The 25,821-nt window shown below is 42.2% G+C and overlaps 2 protein-coding genes across 5 annotated transcripts in view; one reads left to right on the plus strand and one right to left on the minus strand.

Annotated features, from left to right (window-relative positions):
• The window catches only part of LOC139411134 (myosin regulatory light chain 2, atrial isoform-like), a 167,068-nt gene extending 141,762 nt beyond the window's left edge, over positions 1-25,306 (minus strand). The window contains exons 1-10 of one of the 4 annotated variants that reach the window (XR_011634571.1): positions 25,146-25,256; positions 22,513-22,614; positions 22,260-22,335; positions 22,066-22,170; positions 21,895-21,973; positions 21,755-21,803; positions 20,221-21,568; positions 19,661-19,712; positions 19,469-19,529; positions 18,854-19,367 (exon numbers count right to left, since the gene is read on the minus strand). Coding sequence is in view for 1 of the 4 variants with exons in the window: in XM_071157009.1 (XP_071013110.1) it covers positions 21,464-21,568; positions 21,755-21,803; positions 21,895-21,973; positions 22,066-22,170; positions 22,260-22,335; positions 22,513-22,614; positions 25,146-25,148 (519 nt within the window). In the remaining 3 variants the exon portion in view is untranslated. Of the gene's footprint in view, positions 1-18,853; positions 19,368-19,468; positions 19,530-19,660; positions 19,713-20,063; positions 21,569-21,754; positions 21,804-21,894; positions 21,974-22,065; positions 22,171-22,259; positions 22,336-22,512; positions 22,615-25,145 lie in introns of those variants that run through there. The other 3 variants (XR_011634572.1, XR_011634570.1, XM_071157009.1) reach the window with 3 other exon arrangements.
• LOC139411132 (glycerol-3-phosphate acyltransferase 3-like) lies at positions 530-18,853 on the plus strand. Its single transcript, XM_071157006.1, has 14 exons — positions 530-623; positions 9,782-9,949; positions 10,371-10,437; positions 11,900-12,048; positions 13,257-13,402; positions 13,637-13,711; positions 13,853-13,942; positions 14,117-14,210; positions 15,274-15,389; positions 16,984-17,039; positions 17,307-17,392; positions 17,522-17,650; positions 17,746-17,825; positions 17,990-18,853. The coding sequence occupies exons 2-14, from the start codon at positions 9,806-9,808 to the stop codon at positions 18,102-18,104; spliced, it is 1,347 nt and encodes a 448-aa protein (XP_071013107.1). The 5' UTR covers positions 530-623; positions 9,782-9,805; the 3' UTR covers positions 18,105-18,853.
• Positions 25,307-25,821: the final 515 nt, after the last annotated feature.

The following is a 25,821-nucleotide window of genomic DNA, read 5'->3' on the forward strand; positions in this document are numbered from 1 at the left end:
CCACCCGAGCCACTGCCTGTTCACCCTACTAGCATCTAGAAGGTGGAGACAGTACATGTGCATCAAAGCTGGGAACGAGAGACTGAGAAACAGCTTCTATCTCCAGTCCATCGTACTGTTAAATAGTTACCACTATTCGGCCTCCGCCCAGTGCCCTGCCCTGAACCTTAGTCATTGTTCTAGCCGGCTACCACCCAGTACTCTACCCTGCACCTTAGAGACTCCTGCCCTATGTGCCTAGAGTCATTGAACACTGGTCACTTGAATAATGTTTACATGCTGTACCCACTTTGTATGTATTTACTGTATTCTAATCATGGCTCATCCTTCATAACGTATTTGTTTATTTTTTATGGATTGCATGTATATATTTTTTTTATTGCTAGGTATTACTGCACCTTTGGAGCTAGAAAAACAATCATTTCGCTGCACCTGAGATAACGTCTGCAAATATGCGTATATGACCAATAAACGTTTATTTTATTTGGCCAATGGATGGCGCTGTTCTACATGAAGGCGCGCTTTCACTACAGCGGTGGCTTGCCGTCTCACCCTCAGTCACAGTTATTTGTATGAGTTCTACAACAGGGAAGGGCATGGTAGTATGGACTGAAGTTTGAAAGGTAAGATCCACTACACGCAGGGCTGAATATCAAGGAAAAACTTTGTGATTGTCCGGCCAGGTCTGGAAGATTCGCCCACGGTTCTTTGTTTAGGGATTTGGTGAAGTTGTATATTAATTTGACTGTTAATTAATATGATTGACTATTGTTGTTGAATTAGGTTTTTGATGACGTGCGTATATGTTGTTCAAGGTAAATTAAGTTGGTAGGCTTTCTTTTAAATGTCATTGACCACTTAGCCTACCAACATTTCTGATATAATTAAACGTTGGGCTTTTTTCTATAGCTTTTGAAATCGTCACGTGTTGCTGTTTTAGACATGCGCCTTGGATGTGTTGATGAACGCTCATTTTGCGTTTGGTCAAATTGAACCTTGCTATGTTATTCATGTTTGTTTCATTCAGCTTTACGTAGTCACATACGAACCTTCTGTGAGCCCATGTTCTGTGTTCTTCCTGAAAATCTTAGTTGTATAATTTTCTACCTTTTATCTAGCCTATAGTTAAAGGGATATTTCACCCCAAAACGACAGGTTGGTTTCTTTACCCAGTAAGCAGTCAATGGACAAGACAGCGATCTATGCTTTTGTGGCAGAGTCAATTTGTCTACCAAGTCAATATGTCTATTGGTATTTTTCACATTTCATGTCAAAAGCTAGCCCAAGATGTACTGCTTAGGAGTGTAGACAAGCCTACTCCTTTTAACATCCAATGACCTTATTAAATGTTATGTTCATTGGTAAACAGGCGTTGGCAGCCAAGACAGCCATTACTTTGTCTAAACTTGAATGGATTCTTAATTACTATACGGTTTTAGAAACAAAGGCTTATACTTTCATATCACAAAATCAAACATTTTTACAAATGCTAAATATACACTTATTGTACACTGTTGTAATACAGTTGTAGCCGATTAGTACTCAGTCTTGTTCCAAACAGGTATTCGGAGACAAGATAGCTAATTAGAACAGGTGGTCTCGCCTCTCTTCTGTAAACAAGCGCTGTAACATGGAAATATGATCGTGTGGGAACCTAAACCCTATAAATGTGTGTAGTAATTGAACCTTTTGTTTTATGACACATCTTTCTTGATTTTTGAAAGCAAACTTCCAAAGGTTTCCAAAACCGTATCGCAAGCGAGGATTATTAACGTGTAGACAGAGCGTCAGGACTGTTGCACAGTACACAGTCCCACGCCGTCGTTAATGCTTCAATTGAGAGGGAGCCCTCTTTGCTGAACAAGAGCTAGCCCAAAGCATCATTGATCAAAGCATGCCCATAGATAGGGTTGGGGAGTAACCGATTGCATGTAACCCGTTACATGTAAGGGATTACATGAACTGTAACTAATGCGTTATGTTACCTATCAAAAATATTGTAATCAGATTACAGATACTTTTGAAAAACTAGATGATTACTTCGAGGATTACTTTTAAATTCAGAAAGGATGTTTGCGGAAAAAATATTTGACACTTCTAGGTTTCCTCTGACATTCAAATCAACGTTGAAAAAAGGCTCACGTTTTTATGTTTGTTCCACCTGAGCAAGTCTGACCACAAATCAGAGACCACTATGATGACATCCCAAATGTGTTTGATGGATCGTGGGAAAAGAGCAGGAATATGCTTTTGTAGGCTTCAGTCCAAGCTATGTCTTCCAATGGTGCGACTGCTGTCGTCATCAAAAGATTATCCAACTTGAATAAACACTTCGAGGTAAGGATGACAGCAGTGTTGTATTCTTTGGCGATACAGATATCACTTATTTTTTTATTGAATCCAAAACATACAATATACTTGCAGTGAAGCTGCCCAACAACTACACCACACCAGTCATCCAACAGAATCCCATTCAGAGCGACACACAGAAGTATCCATGGTCAATGCCCTGCTCAAGGGCATGTCGACAGATCTCCCACAAGGCCAAAAACGGGGACCCGAGCCCCCCAATATCCCCCACTGTTCCCCAATAGCAGCCCATCAACCATCCGAGACCCCTCCCGCAGTCCCCCCAAGAACGTATTTTTTTTATTCCATTTCCCACCCCCAAGAACCCTCCCAATGCACCAACAACCAAGAAAATTAACTGAATAGGGAAAAGACAATGGAAAACAGGAAAAAAAACAAAGCACAGCAAGGCCAACTGTATATGTTTGAGTGCATGTCTGTCACTATTTACATGTGTTTGTGTCCATGTATGTGTGTATTTGAATGAGAGTGTGTGTATATGCATGTGTACAAACCTCTGCACGGCATCAGCCTCAGGCAAACCGGCATTAGCTGTAAAAACACGGTCATTCAAACGTACTTTTTATTATGTTATATTTGTACTTTATTTTTTATACTTTTATCTTTGACCATCATTCTATCTTCCGCCCAGCAACTCCACATCCCAACCCTCAGCTTCCCTCAGCTCATCCCACCTATCTCTGCTAGCCACCCTCTTTGGATTTCTATGCATCATATATCTTTCAACTATGCTGTGATGTTTAACGTACAATTTCTATCTATCTAATCAAATAGAATTCACAGATTGCGAGTTGAAGATAAATACTTGTACTAATTGACTGACCCGGTCTCTCCAGATCTCCTAACAGTACTATTTCTAGGGTCAATTTTAGATAAATGCTGTGCATTGTCAGCCATTCCTGAACCTGAGACCAGAAACAGGCTACCTGAGGGCAATACAAAAATAAATGGTCTTTTGATTCTCTATCCTCACAAACAAATCTGCAGAGTTTCGATGATTTTATGCCCTAAATATTTAACATTTTGTTGGTGGCAAGAGTTCTATATAATAATTTTAGCTGAAAAGCACAGTCTTGTATCTTACGTCGTTTTATATATCAACTCATACACCTTGTAACATGGAATTGGTACATCATAAATCTCTTCCGAACTATTTTGCAATCTGTATGGCACAGTTGTCAACATCCTGGTCCTCAAATGAAACTGGTATACTTTCCTATTTATGCTATTTTTATTCCTCAACCAGTTTGTATCCTTTACATTGGTCAGACTGACCAGTTCCCTACCTCATCCCGCTGCCACTTGCCTCCTCCATTTTTGGGGTAATGCTGTAATCAATTGGTTGTACTCTTGGATTGAGTAGACCTTCCTGTACAATTCTGAAAACTCCATGAAAGACACAACTCTACCATTCCAATTTACAATATCATTGTAATGTTTGTCATCGGAAGGAGACCAAGGTGCAGCGTGGTAAGTGTTCATGATTCTTTAATTACTCAGAACGGCAAACAAAAAACAACAAAAGAATAACGAACGTCACATTCTGCAGGCTTCACAGAGCTAACAAAAACAAGATCCCACAAACACCAAAAGGAGAATGACAACGATAAACGGCTGCCTTTGATTGGGAACCACACTCGGCAAAAAATAAAGAAATAGAAATAAAGAAACTAGAATGCCCACCCTAGTCACACCCTGGCCTAACCAAAATAGAGAATAAAAGCCCCCCCCCCCCCCAAAAAAAAGGTGCGGACTCCGACCGCAAAACCTGACTTTAAAGGGGAGGGTCCGGGTAGGCATCTCTCCACGGCGGCGGCTCCGGTGCGGGACGTAGACCCCCCTCTGCCTGCAGATCCTTTCGCTTTGATGGCGGCCCTGGTGCATGGACCTTCACTGGAGGAACGATCATCGCCGGAGGAACTAGACCACCGATCATCGCCGGGGGTTCCCGACCGGGGACCGTCTCTGCAGGCTCCGGACCGAGGACCGTCTCTGCAGGCTCCGGACCGGGGACCGTCTCTGCAGGCTCCGGACCGGGGACCGTCTCTGCAGGCTCCGGACCGGGGACCGTCGCTGCAGGCTCCGGACCGGGGACCGTCGCTGCAGGCTCCGGACCGGGGACCGTCGTTGGAGGCTCCTGACCGGGGACCGTCGTTGGAGGCTCCTGACCGGGGACCGTCGTTGGAGGCTCCTGACCGGGGACCTTCTCTGCAGGCTCCTGACCGGGGACCGTCACTGCAGGCTCCGGACCGGGGACCGTCTCTGCAGGCTCCGGACCGGGGACCGTTTTGCAGGCTCCGGACCCGGGGACCGTCTCTGCAGGCTCCGGACCGGGGACCGTCGCTGCAGGCTCCGGACCGTGGATCAACGCTGAAGGAGGAGACGTACTGGCAGCCTAGTGAGTGGAGCTGCCACAACATGTCCTGGCTGGATACCCACTCTAGCTCGGTGAGTGTGGAGTGCTGGCACCAGACGCACCGGGCTGTGCAGACACACCGGAGACACAGTGCACAGAGCCGGCGCAGGATATCCTGGGCCGTGGAGGCGCACCGGAGGTCTGGAGCGCAGATCTGGCATAACTCATCCTGGCTGGATACCCCCCTTAGTCCGGCAAGTGCGGGGAGCAGGAACAGGCCGCACTGGGCTTTGCTGGCGAACCGGGGACACCGTGCGTAGAGCTGACGCAAGATAACCTGGGCCGAAGAGACGCACCGGAGGCCAGGAACGCTGAGCCGGCACAATCCGTCCTGGCTGAATGCCCACTCTAGCATGACCACTGAGAGGAGCTTGCACAGAGTGCACCGGGCTGTGGCTGCGCACCGAAGGCATAGTGCGCAGAACCGGATAACACGGTGCTTGACCAGTCATTCTCTCCCCATGGTAAGAACGGGGAGTTGGCTCAGGTCTACAACCTGACTCCGCCAATCTCCCCGTGTGCCCCAACCAATTTTTTTGGGGGGGCTGCCTCTCGTGCTTGCTTCGTTGCCATGACTCCCTCGCTGCTTCCACCTGTTCCCATGGGAGGCGATCCCTTCCGGCCAGGATCTCCTCCCACGTCCAGGATCCTTTGCCATCCAGGCTGTCCTCCCATGTCCAGTTCTCCTGACCATGCTGCTTGGTCTGTTTGTGGTGGGATCTTCTGTAACGTTTGTCGTCGGAAGGAGTCCAAGGTGCAGCGTGGTAAGTGTACATGATTCTTTAATTACTATGAACACCAAACAAAAAACAACAAAAGAATAACGAACGTCACGTTCTGCAGGCTTCACAGAGCTAACAAAAACAAGATCCCACAAACACCAAAAGGAGAATGACAACTATTATGTTAGTCTCCCACTTTAATGATTTGATCATTTGCTGCCTGTAAGTTCAATAAATTGGTAAAAATATTTTTGAAGAAGTATGGATCATCCTGATTTGGACCATCTAGATTAATGAGCCAAATCTCTTTTTCGTCCACTTTCATATTCAAAAAGATCCACCTTCCTTGCGAATCATTCCTGACAATTTGTGTCACGCCCTGGCCTTAGTTATCTTTGTTTTCTTTATTATTTTGGTTAGGTCAGGAATATTTGTGCCTTACGGATTGTGGTTGTTGTGGATGGCTGTTCACAAATCTAAATGTGTATTTGAACCCAATAATGGTTGAATTCAAGACGTTTAAGCTGCCAATCAATCATTGTTTTTGAAACCCGTGGACAGTCAGTGAAAAATGCGCTCTTGAAACAGTTGCGTAATGCGGATCCCAGCCTATGGAATAAAAGTGGGGCTTTTGTTGCTCAGTCTAATTCATGTGGATAGAAAAATAATTCATAGGCCTAATGGTCACATGCTCAAACTTGTACAGTTTTGATAGACTTAAAGGGGCTCTCTGTAGTTGCTACGTCCCTTTTTAGATTTTTTTTATATATATATATGTATATTGAATATATATGTGTGTGTATATACAGTGCCTTGCGAAAGTATTCGGCCCCCTTGAACTTTGCGACCTTTTGCCACATTTCAGGCTTCAAACATAAAGATATAAAACTGTATTTTTTTGTGAAGAATCAACAACAAGTGGGACACAATCATGAAGTGGAATGACATTTATTGGATATTTCAAACTTTTTTAACAAATCAAAAACTGAAAAATTGGGCGTGCAAAATTATTCAGCCCCCTTAAGTTAATACTTTGTAGCGCCACCTTTTGCTGCGATTACAGCTGTAAGTCGCTTGGGGTATGTCTCTATCAGTTTTGCACATCGAGAGACTGATTTTTTTTCCCATTCCTCCTTGCAAAACAGCTCGAGCTCAGTGAGGTTGGATGGAGAGCATTTGTGAACAGCAGTTTTCAGTTCTTTCCACAGATTCTCGATTGGATTCAGGTCTGGACTTTGACTTGGCCATTCTAACACCTGGATATGTTTATTTTTGAACCATTCCATTGTAGATTTTGCTTTATGTTTTGGATCATTGTCTTGTTGGAAGACAAATCTCCGTCCCAGTCTCAGGTCTTTTGCAGACTCCATCAGGTTTTCTTCCAGAATGGTCCTGTATTTGGCTCCATCCATCTTCCCATCAATTTTAACCATCTTCCCTGTCCCTGCTGAAGAAAAGCAGGCCCAAACCATGATGCTGCCACCACCATGTTTGACAGTGGGGATGGTGTGTTCAGCTGTGTTGCTTTTACGCCAAACATAACGTTTTGCATTGTTGCCAAAAAGTTCAATTTTGGTTTCATCTGACCAGAGCACCTTCTTCCACATGTTTGGTGTGTCTCCCAGGTGGCTTGTGGCAAACACTTTTTATGGATATCTTTAAGAAATGGCTTTCTTCTTGCCACTCTTCCATAAAGGCCAGATTTGTGCAATATACGACTGATTGTTGTCCTATGGACAGAGTCTCCCACCTCAGCTGTAGATCTCTGCAGTTCATCCAGAGTGATCATGGGCCTCTTGGCTGCATCTCTGATCAGTCTTCTCCTTGTATGAGCTGAAAGTTTAGAGGGACGGCCAGGTCTTGGTAGATTTGCAGTGGTCTGATACTCCTTCCATTTCAATATTATCGCTTGCACAGTGCTCCTTGGGATGTTTAAAGCTTGGGAAATCTTTTTGTATCCAAATCCGGCTTTAAACTTCTTCACAACAGTATCTCGGACCTGCCTGGTGTGTTCCTTGTTCTTCATGATGCTCTCTGCGCTTTTAACGGACCTCTGAGACTATCACAGTGCAGGTGCATTTATACGGAGACTTGATTACACACAGGTGGATTGTATTTATCATCATTAGTCATTTAGGTCAACATTGGATCATTCAGAGATCCTCACTGAACTTCTGGAGAGAGTTTGCTGCACTGAAAGTAAAGGGGCTGAATAATTTTGCACGCCCAATTTTTCAGTTTTTGATTTGTTAAAAAAGTTTGAAATATCCAATAAATGTCGTTCCACTTCATGATTGTGTCCCACTTGTTGTTGATTCTTCACAAAAAAATACAGTTTTATATCTTTATGTTTGAAGCCTGAAATGTGGCAAAAGGTCGAGGGGGCCGAATACTTTCGCAAGGCACTGTGTATATATATATATATATATATATATATATATGATTCTTGAAGAATATTACTTATAAATGCCTCATGAGCTTAGTTCAACTGCTGCACCTCATGAGAACCCAAAATATAAGCTTGTTTTTCTCCAATGTTTGTAAACATAGTAAATGTAAACAAACACTGTATAACCTCATAACATGATTTGAACAATTATTTTTATATCATGGACAGTCTGTCCTTGCATCATAGCTCTGTCTATTAATCTGAGTGTGGTTATATTTCTCCGGGCCTATCCCTCAGCTTTTTACCAAAACAGAGGCGGGGTGGACATTTGGTTATTGTTTCATCTGTGGATTTGTCCTTTAAACAGCTGCATATTATCAAGATATCAAAGTGTCACCAACAAAAAGGTAAACAATAGGCCTATAGCAAATGCAGCTTATGGAATTCATTTTTCACATGTAAACAGCACTTTTCAGTAGTGCTCAAAGCATGTCATTCCATGAGTGCAGCATTTATTTGTCACCTTGAATCAAGTAGCCTAGTCCTCCATGACAACAAAATCATAAACAACAGAGCAGGGCTGGCTAATATGTCCTTAGTTTTGGGGTCATGCTCAGGTAAAACAATTTGGCTAGTCTATTCTTCCATATTTCCAAGTCCTATTCTTGAAGATCAAGGGTTCTAACATTTATTGGAATGACTGGAATTCTGATATACTTTTTTTAATGTGAAGATATAATTTAATTGTATGTAGTTGAAAGCCATGGGTTAGAAGAAGCCTACATAACCAACCCATAAAGTCAAATGTAACATCCATATATGGCCCGCGATGTAAACTTTAACATTGATTTATCCTGCAATAGATGTCATTCTATTTGGTAACATTTTTGTCTTCTGATGCCTCTTAAGAGGGGAAAGTCATCTAAAAGTAACAATGTAATCAGATTACATTACTGAGTTTGGGTAATCCAAAAATTACGTTAGTGATTACAATTTTGGACAGGTAACTAGTAACAACAGATTACATTTATAAAGTAACTACCCAACCCTGCCCATAAACTGCTTACAGGGTATGTAATTTGGGTGAACTATATCTTTAACTGTAGCAATTGAGGTAGTACTGTCAGTTATTGAACCAACAACATCCTGAACTCCTGTGTCATAAAAGACCAGTCAGCATGCCAGACATGGGCTAAAGTACACTTACATACGGAGAGGTAGTTGCTCTTAGCAACACTAGTATTTACACACTAGCATTGCTGCGAATTAGCTTGAAAAAAAAAAAGGAATCGTTTTCCAGAAGTTAAATAAAATAAAATGTCAATTTACTCTCTCGATTGCCTGTAGGCTCGGTCCTTATGCAGGGGAGAATTTGAGGAAAAAACATCTAATGGAACGTATAATTACAGGGGGGTCTGTTGTAGACCCATGCAGTTCCTCAGCATGGTCAGTTTCTCTCTCTGCTTACCTCATTCCAAAATAAAAGTCTCCCACAAGTTCTTGCTTTTTTTGCAGTTATGCTGCACGTGCAGGACTTCTTTATTTTGACATAAGGTAAACGGAGAGGAAGTGGCTCTACAACAGCCCCACATTTGGAAAGTCTGTTTACTTTATGCTCTATTAGATGTTTTTTCTCAATTTCCCCCCTGCACACAGACCAACCCTATGGACAATTGGCGGACTATTCCGTTTTTTGGCAAGCCAATTTCTAGCAACGCTCGTGTGTAAATACTAGCATTGCTAAAATCAGCTAAAAGGAAGTTTACTCTGACACCCTTGGTTGAATGTTGTGTGTATTTATGTCCCCTAGCCCCCTATGTGTACACTACGACTACTACTACTACTACTACTACTACTATCTTTCTCCTGTTGCTATTTCCGCAGGGTGACAGAGAGAGATCTGTAGCGATGGAGGATTTCTGGGCCATGGTCCTGGCAGGGCTGAAGGTGTGGGTCTGCCTCATTGTGTCTCTTCTCATGGTGCCTGCAATGTTTGGCTTCTCCCTGGGCATCTCCGAGACATACATGAAGATCCTGGTCAAAATCTTGGAGGTAAAATGCGTCTGTCCAGAAGTTGCCATCCATCAAACATTTACTCGCACAATGTACAATGGTACAACAAATGCATTGTCACTGCGCTGTCATGATCAGCTGTCACATATTTACTGTAGGGAAAGTCTACTGTACACAACAATCAATGAGCACAACTCTGCACATGTGACGTATAGACATGGAATGTATGTGTTTTTTGACAGAAAAGCATGTATGTTCTACAGTGTAATATTTGTTATATTTTTTGTAATTGTCTTGTAACCTTACGACCTTATGAATAAGCCTCTGGACAGTGATTGAAAGGTTTTCTGGCATGAGAGTTCAGGGGTAAATGTGTGTGTCCTTTCTCTACTGTCCTATTGTGGGTCAGGGAGTGAGAGGTCAAAGGCTAAAGGTGTTTCTCATTTCTCCTGTCCTCCAGTGGGCCACGTTGAGGATCCAAACAGTCAACAAAGCGCAGCGGATAATCCAATCCTCCTCATTCAATAGTGAGTCAATGAGCAGAGCTCTCACACCGATCAATAGATTCACTTGATTGGTTTATTGGTTGAATGATGGATAGCGAGATGAAGGGATTGATTGATTTATTCATTGCTCTCTGATAATGACATCCACTCACATCCACTCTTGTTCATCTGCTGTGTTCAGAAGCTCAGATGTAAAGTGCCCTAGAATGAATGAAGTGTGTTAGTGTAGTTAGAAGGGTTGAGTGCATGGAAATCAGTCCTGACATGAGTTTCGCTCAGGTGTCAATGGTTGACTGCGAGTTGATAATAGGTTGCATTTGAAGTATACAGCTTCTCAATGTGCCCAAGCCACGTTAAACGATAAGGGAGTGGTAAATGTATATAAAACAATACCTCTTGAGAACCTAGAGACCGTGTAAACCTGTTTCTAGTGCTGGGCAGGGGATTGCAGTGGAGATGGCTTGGAGCAGTGTTTGTTGAATAGAAGACGGTATTTGGTCCAGCTCAGTCCCCAGAGCATTTCCGATGTGATATACGGTATTATGTGGCGCTGGGCTTGCTGCCTATCTGTCGGGCTGACGCAATTCCTCCCCTCACAATCAGCAGTCATATAGGCTAGTCGGGGGGGTAATTCAATTAAACTCGCAGTGCGGTGTTCACTAGCTAGCACAGCACATCAATGTGCTCTTTTTATTTTGTTAGCATATCAACTCGCAGGATGGATGGTTTCTGTATTATATGGATACCATAGACCCCTCACTTGTACTGTACTGAAGTTTTCCTAAAATAAAGAGTTTGCGTAGTTTTCAAACAAAGCAAAGGGTGGATTGAATTCAACACAAAGTCAGTCAGTCACTCAGTCTCTCTCTCTCTCCTGGACTTTGTCCTGTGTTATCAGATAGTGTATCCTTAGCTGATCCCACTGTCTTCAGACCTGCTGGAGGGAGGGATACACTTTGGGTTGGAGTTGGGTAATCTGATCCTAGAACTGTGATTACCTCGATGATAGACACACAAAGGGAGGCCCTTTTAAGTTTGATGGCCTGTCATTTAATATGGATTCTGTATGACAATTCTATTGGTGAGGCCTTGCCCACAGTGATAAACTCTGGATTTCATTGATTTAAATAAGTTTATATAAGGATTACTCAGATATCAGCCCAGGATATCTTGTTTTCTCAATATGGGGCAACAGTGTGAGAGTTAGTGACACAAGTGTGTTGCAATCCTCTGATTCATTTCCTTCCTCACCAGCTCCTAACAAGTCCACAGTGGTTTGACCAATTTGTCCTCCTTTCATTCAAAATGTATGAAAATTCTAAGCCTATTGACTCTAGGATTTGTAACACTGTGAATGTTGTCTTTTATCAATGGTAAAAGATAACACGGAATCATCTTCCTTATCAAATACAAATATGTGGTACGATACAATCCAATCTAAAAATGATGAGGTGGATTAGTTGAGCGTGTGTGTTTTCCCCAGGCCTCGTCCAGAGGGATGATGGTTCTATGGAGGAGGAGCTGAGGGGGTTAAGGTGCAGTCGCCCCAAACCACCAGTGGGGGGAGACTTCACCCTCAGCGACTGTTTCTACTTCTACAGACGAGGCATCGAGGATATCGTAGAGGATGAGGTGAGTCCACAGACTAGAATAAGATTGATACCTAATTCCAAATGTATCCCTAACCCCAGACATTCCATGATGGCCCCTAAAAGAAATGAGTAAAACCTGTCGCTTCACCTAGCCTTCTGGTAGTCTAGGATGAGTTTCGTAATTTATTGCCTACTGCACACCCCTCCAGTCCTTTCAAATCAATGATCACGTTTACATGCACACCAATATCCTGTTGTTATTCGGGATACTCAAGTATTCTGTTGTGAGTTGACGCATACAAATGTCATATCTCGTTTACAATAACCCGAATAAGCTTGTATCCCAGTTTTGAGAAACCCGAAAAAGATGCCTGGGATATGCTGGTCTTGGACGGATACTTTGGCATGTAAACATCTTATCCCGTTTACTGTTGTTTTCTTGCAGTAAAATGATAGACCAAATGTATATTCTGTCTCAGTAACAGGAATCGAGAAATATTATTGATTTATTTCATCTTGATGAAATGTGAATGTGCAATTTTCTTCTGCGACATAAAAGCTGACAGTATTTCACTTTCAACTAAAATAAGATTCCAAAATGGACTGAGTTACTATCAGAAACATGTTGGCTTGTTATTACATCTTTTAATTTCCCTGAAACTGGTCAACAAACCGATGCCATTTGGACATTTTGTGTGTGAAATCTTCCCGGGCCCTAAACGTCTTCTCTGCAAGAGAAGCAGAAATGAAAGAGAACTTTACCGCTTTCATTCCATCGATTTATTACATTATTCTGGCGAGCAAGGCTTTATTTAGCATTCTAGAGGATCAAGTAATGACAGAAGCCGACCTAACGCCGGAAATTATAAGCCGAACAATATCTAAATAAGGCTTAGCTTTCTTTTCAGCACCCCCTTCAAAAAATCGTTCTGTCATCACTGGGAAAATGAGGAGTTTTCTGTTTATTCATGTTTACAGGGATCCCTGTGAGCAGGATATATCAAAGGTGCATGTAAACATGTTATTCTGAATAAGACCTTAACCAGGATATGAGCTATTATCCCGGAATGCTGTGCGCATGTAAACGTGGCTGTTGAATGGGTATCAGGAAGTGCTTAGGGCCCGGGAAATAGCCATTGATTCAGGATTGGGCAAAAGAGTACAACATCAATTTTTAAAAACCCAGACTTACTTTCTGTACAGGTAGGCCTACTAAGTTGTTTTTCATGTTGTTCCTCTGACCTCCAGGTGACCCAGCGGTTTTCGTCAGAGGAGCTGGTGTCGTGGAACCTGCTAACTCGGACCAACATCGACTTCCAGTACATCAGCCTCAAACTGACCATGGTCTGGGGCCTGGGCGTGTTCATACGCTACTGCATCCTGACTCCGCTCAGGTCATTACTGAGAGTGTGAAATCAGTCATCGTTACTGTGCTCACCTTTTTTTATTAAGGCCTTAGCTCTCTTACGGTTCACATCCATAAACCAAGCACTGACTGACGTTTATGTTGCTGAATAGACAGGATTTACAGCCAGGATTTAAACCACGTAGCGTTCGACAGTGCGTTAATCCATGACCAGTGTTGTCGTGTCTCGTGTATGTTTCTGAGTCTGAATGTTTTCTTTCAGGATCATGCTGGCGTCTATAGGCCTGACCTGGCTGGTGATAGGAACCACTGCTGTAGGATTCCTCCCTAACTGGAGGTACAGTAACACTGCTTTGAATCTACAGGTTCACACGGGATTGTTTTTAAAAACTGAGACGTTTTGTCTTGTGTGATTTTTGTATTTAATCAGCTTCATGGTAGCTTCTTACGTGCGTGCCCGTGTGTGTGTGTTTTCTAGGCTCAAGTCCTGGCTGAGTGAGTGGGTCCATGTGATGTGCTACAGGATCTGTGCTCGAGGCCTCTCCTGCACCATCCACTACCACAACAAGTCGGTGAACGCTCCTCTCCTCTGACACGTGCAAACACAGCAGGCTTTCACACACACCGTCATGTCCCCCAGTGACTCTACGGGAGGTCCTCGTGATATGTGCACAGAGCTTTGTTTTGATGTAAGATGCACGTCTGCCACTTTACCGTGTGTTCTCTGTCTTGTGTTTTACAGAGAAAACAGACCCAGAAAAGGAGGAATCTGTGTGGCCAATCACACCTCTCCGATTGATATTGTCATTCTCTGCAACGATGGGTGTTACGCCATGGTATGTGAAACAAAGCAGAAAATAAGCCTAACTTGAAATAGCTAAACTTTTACATATTTTTTTTATACCTATATAATCAATGTTCCTTCTAAGCTGCACGCATGTTTGGGCACGCAGCTCCCCCAGGACTGCCGCGCAGAATAAATATCAACCTGTGTAGAGAAGCAGGGGATTGAACTACACTCAACTTTCTAGAGTTTTCCGCCTTAGTTAACACCATCAACATTTCCCTTTACTGTGGTAATTGTGATCAAATCAATGCAAGATTAGCCACTTTCAATACAATGTACCAAAACAAACTATGCAAGACTTAGTATGCAAAATGAACGATGATTGTTGTAGGCAGAATGCATCGGGTAGGATTCTATTGCATTGACACACACCACTCAGCCCATACTCTACACAGACCAGTGCAGCATAACCAATCAGAGCTGCAGTAGGCCTATATGCAAGTAGACCATTGCCATATATGGATCTGTGCCATTCACATTGAACTGGACTGTGTTTACAGCGTGAGTGGTCGTGAATAGATGCACTTGTTTTGAGATCCAAGCCAGAGCTGCATGTAGTCTAATTCTGGAATGTTCCTGAGATGGAAGTATGCTGTTTTGGATATGCGTTGTCAAAAGTTAGACCAGGCTCAAAGGTAACACCAAGGTTTTTAACAACCGTGTTTGGTGTAATGAGGCAACCGTAAATGTTTAGAGTGAGGTCTGACACTTTGTGAGTTTCTTGTAGCCAAGTAGCTTAATTTCTGTCTTGTCAGAGTTTAAAAGCAATAAGTTGGTTGTCATCCAGTGTTTGACGTAAGTGGGGCATGTCTCAAGGTGGGCTGACTGTAAAGTATTGTCTTGTTTAAAAGATAAATACAATTGGGTGTCATGATCATCACCATGGCAATGAAAGTGCATGTTGTGCTTATGGATGACATTGCCAAGGTGTAGCATGTATAAAGAAAGTACAGTCTCAGTTTATCTGTTGCTAACTTTAATCCTGTTCAGATGATTTGTCTGTGAAATGTATTATGAGGGCGTTAGATGTGATTTGATCTGATGTGTTTTAGGTGGGCCAGTCACATGGGGGTCTGATGGGAGTGCTGCAGAGGGCCATGGCGAGGTCCTGTCCTCACATCTGGTTTGAGAGAGCTGATATGAAAGATCGCCACCTAGTGACCAAAAGGTGAGCTTATCTGTTTGCTATCTTATCAGCCAGTGGGTTGGGCATGTTCCTGGCACCAGACACTGGTATTCTGACTGCCAACACTCTTCCGACAAGCACTGATATGCCTGTGGAAAATTGCTACAGACCAATAAACAGTGGTGGAAAAAGTACCTAATTGTCATACTTGATTAAAAGAATTGATACCCTAATAGAAAGTTACTCAAGTAAAAGTGAAAGTCACCCAGTAAAATAGTACTTGAGTAAAAGTCTAAAAGTATTTGGTTTTAAATATACTTAAGAATCAAAAGTAAATGTAATTGCTAAAATATACTTGATATGAGAATTTCATTATCAATGATCATAAACTTCAATTAACCTACTCTCTGCAACCCAGAGTTTGTAAGGTTCTGGTTTAAATGAAACAGACAGAGTTCCCAGCTTACAATAGTCAAAATGTTTATTCACGAGAGCACTCTCCAGTCCATTATACAAAGACATCCATTTTATACCATGCTCCTTACTTACGCACATACATACACACGAACAGTGGGTGAGTTATATTCTTCTCCAGAGTTCTCACCACTGTGTATCACTACCCAGCCGACAGTTCCATTCCCCCGAGATTAGGGACACCTTGAAGAGTACTCCCTGTCCTATCATAAGTTTCTCAGAGTTCTAGAGCCGGGTCGGGTCAAACACAGTTTAATTGTGCTCAGTATTTTCTTAGGCACACACATTTCTCTCCCTTACAGGTCTCTTCTGATCCCTGTTGGACTTACATTTACGTTAATAATTTAATTATTTCTTATACCTGCTACATAAACTATAATCCCTAATAGTTAGGCTTCAGGGTAATCATTATCTTTAAACATATACATTATTTTATCAATACTTAAGGATTAAAAGTATAAATCAAATTCCTTATATTAAGCGAAGCAGATGGCACCATTTTCTTGTTTTTTTTACATTTACAGATAGCCAGGGGCACACTCCAACACTCAGAAATGATTTACAAACCAAAGGCAGTAGGGATGACCAAGTGTTCTCTTAGTGCGTCAATTCCACAATTTCCTTGTCCTGCTAAGCATTCAAAATGTAATGAGTACTTTGGGTTGTCAGAGGAAAATATACGAAGTATATTGAAGTGAAGTAAAAGTTGTCAAATATAAATAGTAAAGTACAGATACCCCCCCAAAAAACAACTTAAGTATTTTACACCACTGCAAATAAATCAGTCATATCTTTTTTATTTAACCTTTATTTTGACAGGGTGTCAATGCTGAGACCAAGATATATTTTCCAGATGAGCCCTGTTTAGCACAATAATACACATCAAATACAATCTGTAATCATAAGTAAATACCTATCTTATTTCCTTATCCAGATAAAACACTCATGCCAGTCCGATGACATTGTTATATATTTGCTTGTCAAAATCCCCAACTGTAGAACATTCAAGAATAAATGTCATTGCCATTTGACAATTGGGGATATAATTTAATACTAAGATTTCCTGGTATGGACATAGCTTTAACTAAAACCATATATAATGTATGTTCACGCTCCTCCCAGATATAAAGTTAGGTTTTCTAATTGTTGTTCATGTTTACAGGTTGAGGGATCACGTGAATGACAAGACTAAGCTTCCTATATTGCTCTTTCCGGAAGGTAAGTGCTACAATGGAGTAGAATGAAGTCAGTGAGTTTAGCATTGGTTCGGATAAGCTGCATTGGTTATGTACAGTAAGGTCATCCTATACCTGTACATATGAGTAGCATCTGCTACAATGCATTTCTCTCCCTTATCTGTGATTTTGGAGAGCGTTGTTGTTATAGAGATCCTATCTGACCAATGAAATTTGATTTGATCTTTATATATATCTCTGGTCGTTCTGGTTATGGCTTATCTGCAGTCCATATTTCTGGTTTCCTCAGGGACCTGTATCAACAACACATCTGTCATGATGTTCAAAAAGGGAAGTTTTGAAATCGGAGGAACGATATACCCGGTAGCCATCAAGGTAAGGTACTCTGTAAGGTACTTCTGTTCAGTATTTGACTTTTCCCTAAATCATGCAAAGATGACATTGGAAAAGTTGCGTGACAAAGTCAGCATAGATTTGAAGAGGTTTTCTGTCTCCCTCCCTCAGTATGACCCTCAGTTTGGGGATGCGTTCTGGAACAGTGCCAAGTACAACATGGTGAGCTACCTGCTCAGGATGATGACTAGTTGGGCTATAGTCTGTAACGTCTGGTACCTGCCAGCCATGCACCAACAGGTGTGTATACAACACCACACACACACACACACACACACTTACACAGTACCTACCAATTAATCACTAAGTGCCACTAACTTATTGCATGTTTTCAGGAAGGGGAGGATGCTGTCCAGTTTGCCAACAGAGTCAAGTCTGTCATCGCACATCAGGGGGGACTAGTGGACCTGTCCTGGTAAGAATCTCCGCCCATCTTACTATGAATGGCATCCTGACTGTCTCATACTGGCCCTCTGCTATGCATCTCTTACACCTCAGAATGGACACATTTGCAGTATCTCTTGCACACAGATTATTTTGTGTTCGTATCTCCTAGACCAGGTGTTTGTTCCCCTGTAGGGACGGAGGCCTAAAGAGGGCTAAGGTGAAGGACACGTATAGAGAGGAGCAGCAGAAGAAGTACAGCAGCATGGTGGTGGGTAGCGAGGAGGACCGCAGCGGTAACAGTGACTGACACCCTCCTCTAACCTATGAAAAGGGCAGCTCGTTCTCGAGCAACCTACATCGCGACTGCTGGAGACGGGAGTTTTACTTTGGCAGGGGTCGCGTCGCATTTCGGTTTCTCCCATGATCACGCGGCGTGAATACATTTAGCTTTCACAGTGTACAGAAGGTGGGCGTAGGCCCATCCAAAAGCTCTTATCTGGGAGTTTGGAAAGGAGCTTGGCCATCACTGCCTGAATACTGCACTGCTGACGACCCCGGACTAGACTGCCATCGAGTGAATGAACCGTTTTAAAGTGCATTGCGGACTGTAGAGGGTTATAACTGATTAGCCAATTGCATTACAATTACTCTCGTCTACTGTGACAACACAGTGAAGCGGAACTGTAAAGGAGATGAGGTGGCAGGTCCAATAGCATCCGTTTGGGATTTTGAATAGCTCTTTCTTGTTCTGCTATAAAACACTGTTCTAATTCTCTGCTGGAAAATTACTATAAAATCCTGTGTTAAGACATGAGAATCAATGGATGACTTTGTGAATAGTGCAATTGTGACTGTAGAGACTTTTTGATCCCAAACTTCTAAATGTCAGTGTTATGCGACGACTATCTGAGGTTATTTTATTTTGTCTTCGTGTTTCCCCCCCCCCCCCCCTTTTCGTTTATGATTGTATGAGCTGCTGAAACGTTCAGAGCCAGTTGATCAATCCTGTCGATCAATCATTACTGCTAATCGTTTGGAAATAAACATGAGCCCACAGCTGTTCTCTCTTTTTTAGTGGTGTGTTCATTAGCAAGCTAAGCTACCAGAACAAGGTAGTCAGAATCAGGAAAAACACTTGTCAGTTGACGCTTTGAAATGTTTTGCTTACGGTACTGTTGACACGAGTCGTACATAGGTTATGAAAGGGAGCCAAACAGTACAATAATAACAAAAGGCGATTGTTCGGTAGGCAAAGTGACAGGCATGGATTGCAGTTACACAGTCATTCCCCTCAAAACATATATTCTCCCTCTCCCTAAGTTGTTTCTATGATTCATCACAGTAACGGGCAAGGAAGAGAACTTGGGGTGATCATAAAGACTCAATACGATGGGATTATATGGCACTAAGTAGTACGTGGTGTTGGGCATCCCATTCATAGTGCTGTGTCTCTAAAGAAGGGTACATGTTTGGGATTTTTTCGAGCTCTTCTCGTTGGTTTGTTTCCCTGAGGCTTTGCCTTCGTCACTGCCTCCCTTCTTCTGTTGCGTGTTAGGATCTCTGCTCACACCTGGAAGAGTTGAACCAATTAAGTCATTCATATTTCGGTTAAAATGTATGTTAACACTAGCATATAAGGTGCAGGAAATTCCCTCTTCCTTACTAACTTACCGGATGAGAAAGTGTCCATGTTCTCTCCATCTGGACCAGCACGGTGTTGACTGGTATCCTGCTTTTAGATTAAGCAAATGTTATTTAACTACGTGAAAACACACAGAACAACATCTAACGTGTTGATGTATTGCATCAGTTCATGTAAATGTACTGTATATTTGGCCTGTTATTAACAATGATGACACTTACCCCCAAAATGGTGCTATTGCGCTCTTTCTTCCGTGCCTGGCTTTCCAGATGCCTGTTAACATCAGATCAGACTCACTAAACGTATTGCATTTCAGAGTAAGTGTACTGTCGCTACCTTGCAGTCCAACCAAGGTGCACAAGTAATTGAAGACAAACTGTGCAAGAGAAATTCTATCATTGTCTGAGGGAAGAGCTTGACCAGTTGAAACATGAAGGAGCCTGTTTAGTGCCTGACGTTCCTACGTCCTGCTGCAGAGTTCACATGTAAGAGAGGGTACTATCGGATGGACGGTGAGAGGCAGCACTAAAACAGCTTTTGTTGACCAGCAATAAAATGCCATCAGATGATAACAGCAAAGTTATTGAAATCGCCTAAAATTATGTGATGCATGAATTCATTGCATTTTTTTATATATATATATTTTCTACTATTGTTCTTAATGTTAATTGTAGCGGACACATGGACATGGATACAGTATGGTGTGTTTCATTGGGATGCAACATTTGTTTTGAACCAAGATGTCACTTTAATTCAACAGAGTAAAGATCAATCCACCCACCTTCTTAAATAGGAATCACAGTTCTTGACCGGTTTTGCCTCTTTCTTCACCCCATCTGGTGTCCACGCTATGGATGTATCTATCCCCACATCTACTCTACCCTCAGCTCCAGAAGATATAGGCATCTCTGCTTCTTCTGCAACAACTACATCTCACACGGCAAAAAACAACAAAAATCTTACAAACACCTAACCGCAGGGACTTAGGTAGCTTGTATCCCCAGCCTGGCTTACAAATTTGGGTGAACCTTGTCTCTCTAGCTCTGTTTGACCAATAGATGTGGTGGCTGTTTGGCAGTGGAGTTAACGGGTTTGTTGTTGTATCCATGGCAACCGAGGCCTAAATGACTGGAACCAGAGCCATATATTTAGAATTGTATTCTAAATGCATAGCTCTGACTGGAACTACACAGGCTCATTGCAGTGTGCCCTTTCTCCTGGATGCACCTTACAGATCACATTTGGGGTATTAAAGGCCCAGTGCAGTTAACAATGTGATTTTTCTGTGTTTTAGATATACTGCAATTCCACGCTGAGGTTGGAATAATCTGTGAAAATGATGATAATTCCCTTTTAGTGTAAGAGTCTGACATTTCTGGCTGTTTTGGTGGGGTAGAGTTTTTTGATCTGCCTGGTGACATCAAAAGGCAGATCATCAGGCAGATCATAACAGCTAGTTTTCAGTTTTCCCCTCCCCACTCAGACCACTCCCAGACAGTCCTAGCAAAATTATTGCTTGAGAAATTGCTCTTGCGAAGAAACTATTTTTGTTTCGTTTTGACTATTTTAATTGAAAACAATCACAGCAAGGTACCTAATTGTGTCCCAGAAATGATTTGACATTGATATAAAAATGTCTGCATTAAACCTTTAATCTAAATTGTGCTGTGTTTGAGGGGGAGATGGATGTGGGGGGGGGGGGGGGAGTAATTAGGTTGACTTGAACATGTTTTGTAGTGGTTAAGTGTAGTTTGTGAGTGTTCTGGTCCCAGTATCGGCAACAGCTGTCAGAAACAATAGTTTGTACGACTGTAAAGAGGACAACACTTTCATTCAACTGTGCAATAGTACAAATACTAACTGTACTGTATCTAAATGTAACCACAAATAAACATAAACATTTTACAGACAGGCGTTGATTTGATTTCTTTACTGGATTGGCAAAAGACAACCACAGAGGAGATTCCAGTTCTGCCCTATCAGGGGTTATGGGTCGGGGGGTCAGGGTTTTTTGCTGAGGGCCTTTAGGACTCCTCCTTCTCGTCTCCGTGGGTGATGATGTAACACAGTGACTTGTAATCGATGTTGCCGGCCACGTCAATTGGCGCCACAGAGAACGCCTGGTCCACCTGAGGATTTGATCAGAAGACAGAGAGGGATTAGGCAACAATGTGAATTGACCAAAGGCCTACTTTCTATGTAGGACTGCTGATAGGATGGTTTATCTCGCTCTCAAGTAATGTCAACTGTGTGATTTGTTAATGTATCATTTTAAAGAAAAAAGATAGGTTAAAAGGAGAAAAAATAATACCAACCTCCTCTGCTGTGAATTTATCCGCCTGGTTCATCAGTAACCGTTTAAACCTTTGAAGAATACACAGCTAATTAATAATTCATTGCCCACATTGTCATTGCATACTTTGGCAATCTGTGTATAGGTTCAAATGATACTGACTCATCCTTGTTGACGAAACCTGTGCCGTTTGGGTCGAAGAGCTTGAAGGCAGCGAGGATGGTGTCCTCGGGGTCTGTGCCTGTAAAGGGAGGGTTATAGTTCCGTTAACATGAACCGAAACCAAAGACGCATACAGCAGAAGGATGGAGAAGCAGAGGGATGGGGTCTTACCGTTGAGTTTCTCTCCAAATAGAGTGAGGAACACAGTAAAGTTGATGGGACCCTTCCCCTCGTTCAACATCTCATCCAGTTCCTCATCCTTAACGTTCAGCTTCCCTGGTACACAAAAACATAAATCGACATACACACACACACACACACGCATGCACATACACACATTTTGTAAAGTGAGACAATTAAAATACCTAGCTGTCCATAGGTTTCTCTCAGGTCCTGTTTTTTGATCACACCATCTCTGTCTTGGTCAATACATCCGAAAGCCTGGAGATAAACACAGTACATCCGTTGTTAATAGATTTCTCCCCCCACAGAATTTTACCTTCATCGTAAAATAAATAACGAATATCCAAAATGTATTTATGTCTAATATAATGAGCCGTTTCCTCTGATGTCTAATGTCTATGGACCAGCCAGTGTAAGTGTACTGTAGCCACGCACCTCCTTGAACTCCTGTATCTGACACTGTTCGAACATGGAGAAGACATTGGAGCAGCTCTTCTGGGCTCCTCTCTGTCTCTTATTAGCAGCCTTCTTACTGGCCTGAGAAACCAGAAAAATAGACAGGAGGTTACGCATGGCCATATCACTGTCACCAGTCGTAAACGAATGAGAGCAGAGGAATCCAAAAAATAATAACCACGTCAACACGTAACAATGGAAACCATGTATTCTATGTGAAAGAATAAAAATGAGTAATAAGGTCACATGTCACATACATTTAACACATATTTTTACAGTAAAACACCCAGGTTTACTTGACCAAGGTCATCCGGAGTTAGTATGATTTCAATATAAATCAGTACTAACGACTTTCTAAGGGATTAGTCATTTCTAATTAAAATAGTAGGACACATACTAAACTCAGCATAAAAAGATACTTCCCTTTTTCAGGACCCTGTCTTTCAAACGTAACTCGTAAAAAATCCAAAATACTTCACAGATCTTCATTGTAAAGGGTTTAAACACCGTTTCCCATGATTGTTAATTCATTCATTAATGAACATGCACCCATGGAACTGTCGTACTGCAGATGTGGCCAGGGCAATAAATTGCAATGTCCGTACTGTGAGACGCCTAAGTCAGCGGTACAGGGAGGCAAGATGAACAGCTGATCGTCCTTGCAGTCACACACACACACTTATCTTCTACTCAGGAGTGTGTGTGTGCGTCTCAATGATTTGTATTTCCAATTAATAATGGTAACATCCTGTTTCAGGCTTCTCTAGACTTGGAGACTCCAGCTTTGTTTCACTACAGGCTGACGGAGTCCCTAGGTTGTTACTCAGGCTACCAGACCACGTGTAACAACACCTGCACAAGATCGGTACATCCAAACATCACACCTGTGGGACAGGTACAGGATGGCAACAACAACTGCCCGAGTTACACCAGAAACGCACAATTCCTCCATCAGTGCTCAGACTGTCTGCAATAGGCTGAGAGAGGCTGAACTGAGGGCTTGTAGGCCTGTTGTAAGGCAGGTCCTCACCAGACATCACCGGCAACAACGTCGCCTATGGGCACAAACCCACCGTTGCTGGACCAGACAGAACTGGTAAAAAGTGTTCTTCACTGATGAGTCACGGTTTTGTCTCACCAGGGGTGATGGTCGGATTTGCGTTTATCGTCGAAGGAATGAGTGTTATACCGAGGCCCGTACTCTGGAGCGGGATTGATTTGGAGGTGGAGGGTCCGTCATGGTCTGGGGCGGTGTGTCACAGCATCCTCAGACTGAGCTTGTTGTCATTGCAGGCAATCTCAACGCTGTGCGTTACAGGGAAGACATCCTCCTCCCTCATGTGGTACCCTTCCTGCAGGCTCAACCTGACATGACCCTCCAGCATGACAATGCCACCAGGCATACTGCTCGTTCACTGCGTGATTTCCTGCAAGACAGGAATGTCAGTGTCCTGCCATGGCCAGCGTAGAGCCCGGATCTCAATCCCATTGAGCACATCTGGGACCTGTTGGATCGGAGGAGGGGGGCTAGGGCCATTCCCCCCAGAAATGTCCGGGAAAGTTTTTTTTTTTGTCGAGTTTATAAACGTGTTTTTGACTGTCGAAGTCGTACTTTTTAGTTAAAATTTGAAACCTAAATCTGGGGTTACTCTCTACAGTCAAAAACATTCAGTGCCTTTTGAGAAGTGTAACTTGGTCAAATATTTTTTTAATTTTTTATTTCACCTAATTTTAACATTCTGTCATAAAGAGCACATGTTCAACTTCATAAAAAACGTTTTTCAAGAGGTTAAATAATATATTTTTTTAAAAAGGACTATAGAAGTGCCAAATAAGGTAACAGGGTTGTGCGATTGGGTTGTGACAGGGGCAATGGAAGCTTGTTGTGTGCAACAGGGAATGGCAATTGAATGTGCACTTGAATGCATGTTTTAACAATGTAATTGTTAAAACAATTCTAGCCTATCTATGGATAACAAACAGGGTTGACGTCTTATGCTCCACCCACTCAATTTTCCATCACAAAATACAAACAAATTGCTGCAAATAGCACAACCAGCTCTATGACTTGACTATTCAATGTTTCTTTTGAAAGAAAATATTTAAAAACAAATAGTTTCACTATATTAAAATAAGAGTAAAGTTCACCTAACAGAGTTGACCTTAAAAATGAGGGATAGACATCACTGAATCACTGATCACAAGAAATAAATAACAATCATCCGAAATTACTTTGTCAAAGCAACAAAATAAGTAATGATGCAATGATGCAATTCCTAGAACTGACACAGGGTTTACAGAAGGACATATAAAATATTTTTTATGTATTATATCAAATCTGATTTATTGAAGTCTGTATGTGGTCTATATTAAAGGGCACTTCATTTAATATAACAGGCTTTTAAAATCCAATATCAGTGCACGATTTCTACTTAAAATATCAAAGGGACGCAAAGGGCACTCTTTTCGTGGAATGACCATAATATTTCATCACAACAATGAACTCCAGATTAAACAATAACTTCCAGATAAACGTTACATAAAGATTTTGCTTATGAGTAAAGTCAGATGGCAAATGATGTATAATATTGAGTCATTGTTCTAGTACTCACCATGTCTGTGTGTTATAGTGGCTCTCTGTGCCCAGGACTAGGTGTGATGCTGGGTAGAGTTTATGTATGGCTCATGTTATCTTCTGCCCTCTTATAATAGGCCTGCAGTGTGTACCACAGTCCCATACATGGCCATATACGCTCTCTCTCTCTCTCTCGCTCTCTCTCTCTCTCTATGTGGACACGATAAGGACCCGACCAGGATTCCACGGGGGGTAGAAAAAGGAGATAGGGAGAAGGAGCAGGAGAGGTGATAGGATGAGAGACGAGAAGGGAGAAAGAGACAGAGGGGGAGGTGGATTTGGACAAAATGGTGTGAGAGAGGAGCCAGTGGGATATGGCAAGAGAGGAAGTGAAGATACCATGTTACCCATGAGTATGGCCAATGGTGGAAAAAGTACCCAATTGTCATACTTGAGTAAAAGTAAAGATACCTTAATAGAAAATGACTCAAGTAAAAGTGATAGTCAGCCAGTAAAATACTACTTGACTAAACGTTTTTAAGTGTTTGGTTTCGAAAACGCTTAAGTATCAAAAGTAAAAGTATAAATAATTTCAAATTACTTATATTAAGCAAACCAGACGGCATACATTTCTTGTTTTTAAAATGTATCGATAGCCAGGGGCAGTGGCGGTTCTACCTTGCATGGCTTCCTCTGCGATTTTTCTTAACAAT

The sequence above is a fragment of the Oncorhynchus clarkii genome, chromosome 6, assembly GCF_045791955.1.
Source record: "Oncorhynchus clarkii lewisi isolate Uvic-CL-2024 chromosome 6, UVic_Ocla_1.0, whole genome shotgun sequence".
NCBI classification, from domain to species: domain Eukaryota; kingdom Metazoa; phylum Chordata; class Actinopteri; order Salmoniformes; family Salmonidae; genus Oncorhynchus; species Oncorhynchus clarkii.

What these genes read in the sequence shown, in the direction of transcription:
- LOC139411132 (XM_071157006.1), top strand. Translation starts at nt 9,806, where the DNA reads ATGGAGGATTTCTGGGCCATGGTCCTGGCAGGGCTGAAGGTGTGGGTC. An exon ending in CCAATCCTCCTCATTCAATA is followed by an intron (nt 10,438 to 11,899) that starts GTGAGTCAATGA and finishes TGTTTTCCCCAG; the next exon opens with GCCTCGTCCAGAGGGATGAT. An exon ending in CGCCACCTAGTGACCAAAAG is followed by an intron (nt 15,390 to 16,983) that starts GTGAGCTTATCT and finishes TCATGTTTACAG; the next exon opens with GTTGAGGGATCACGTGAATG.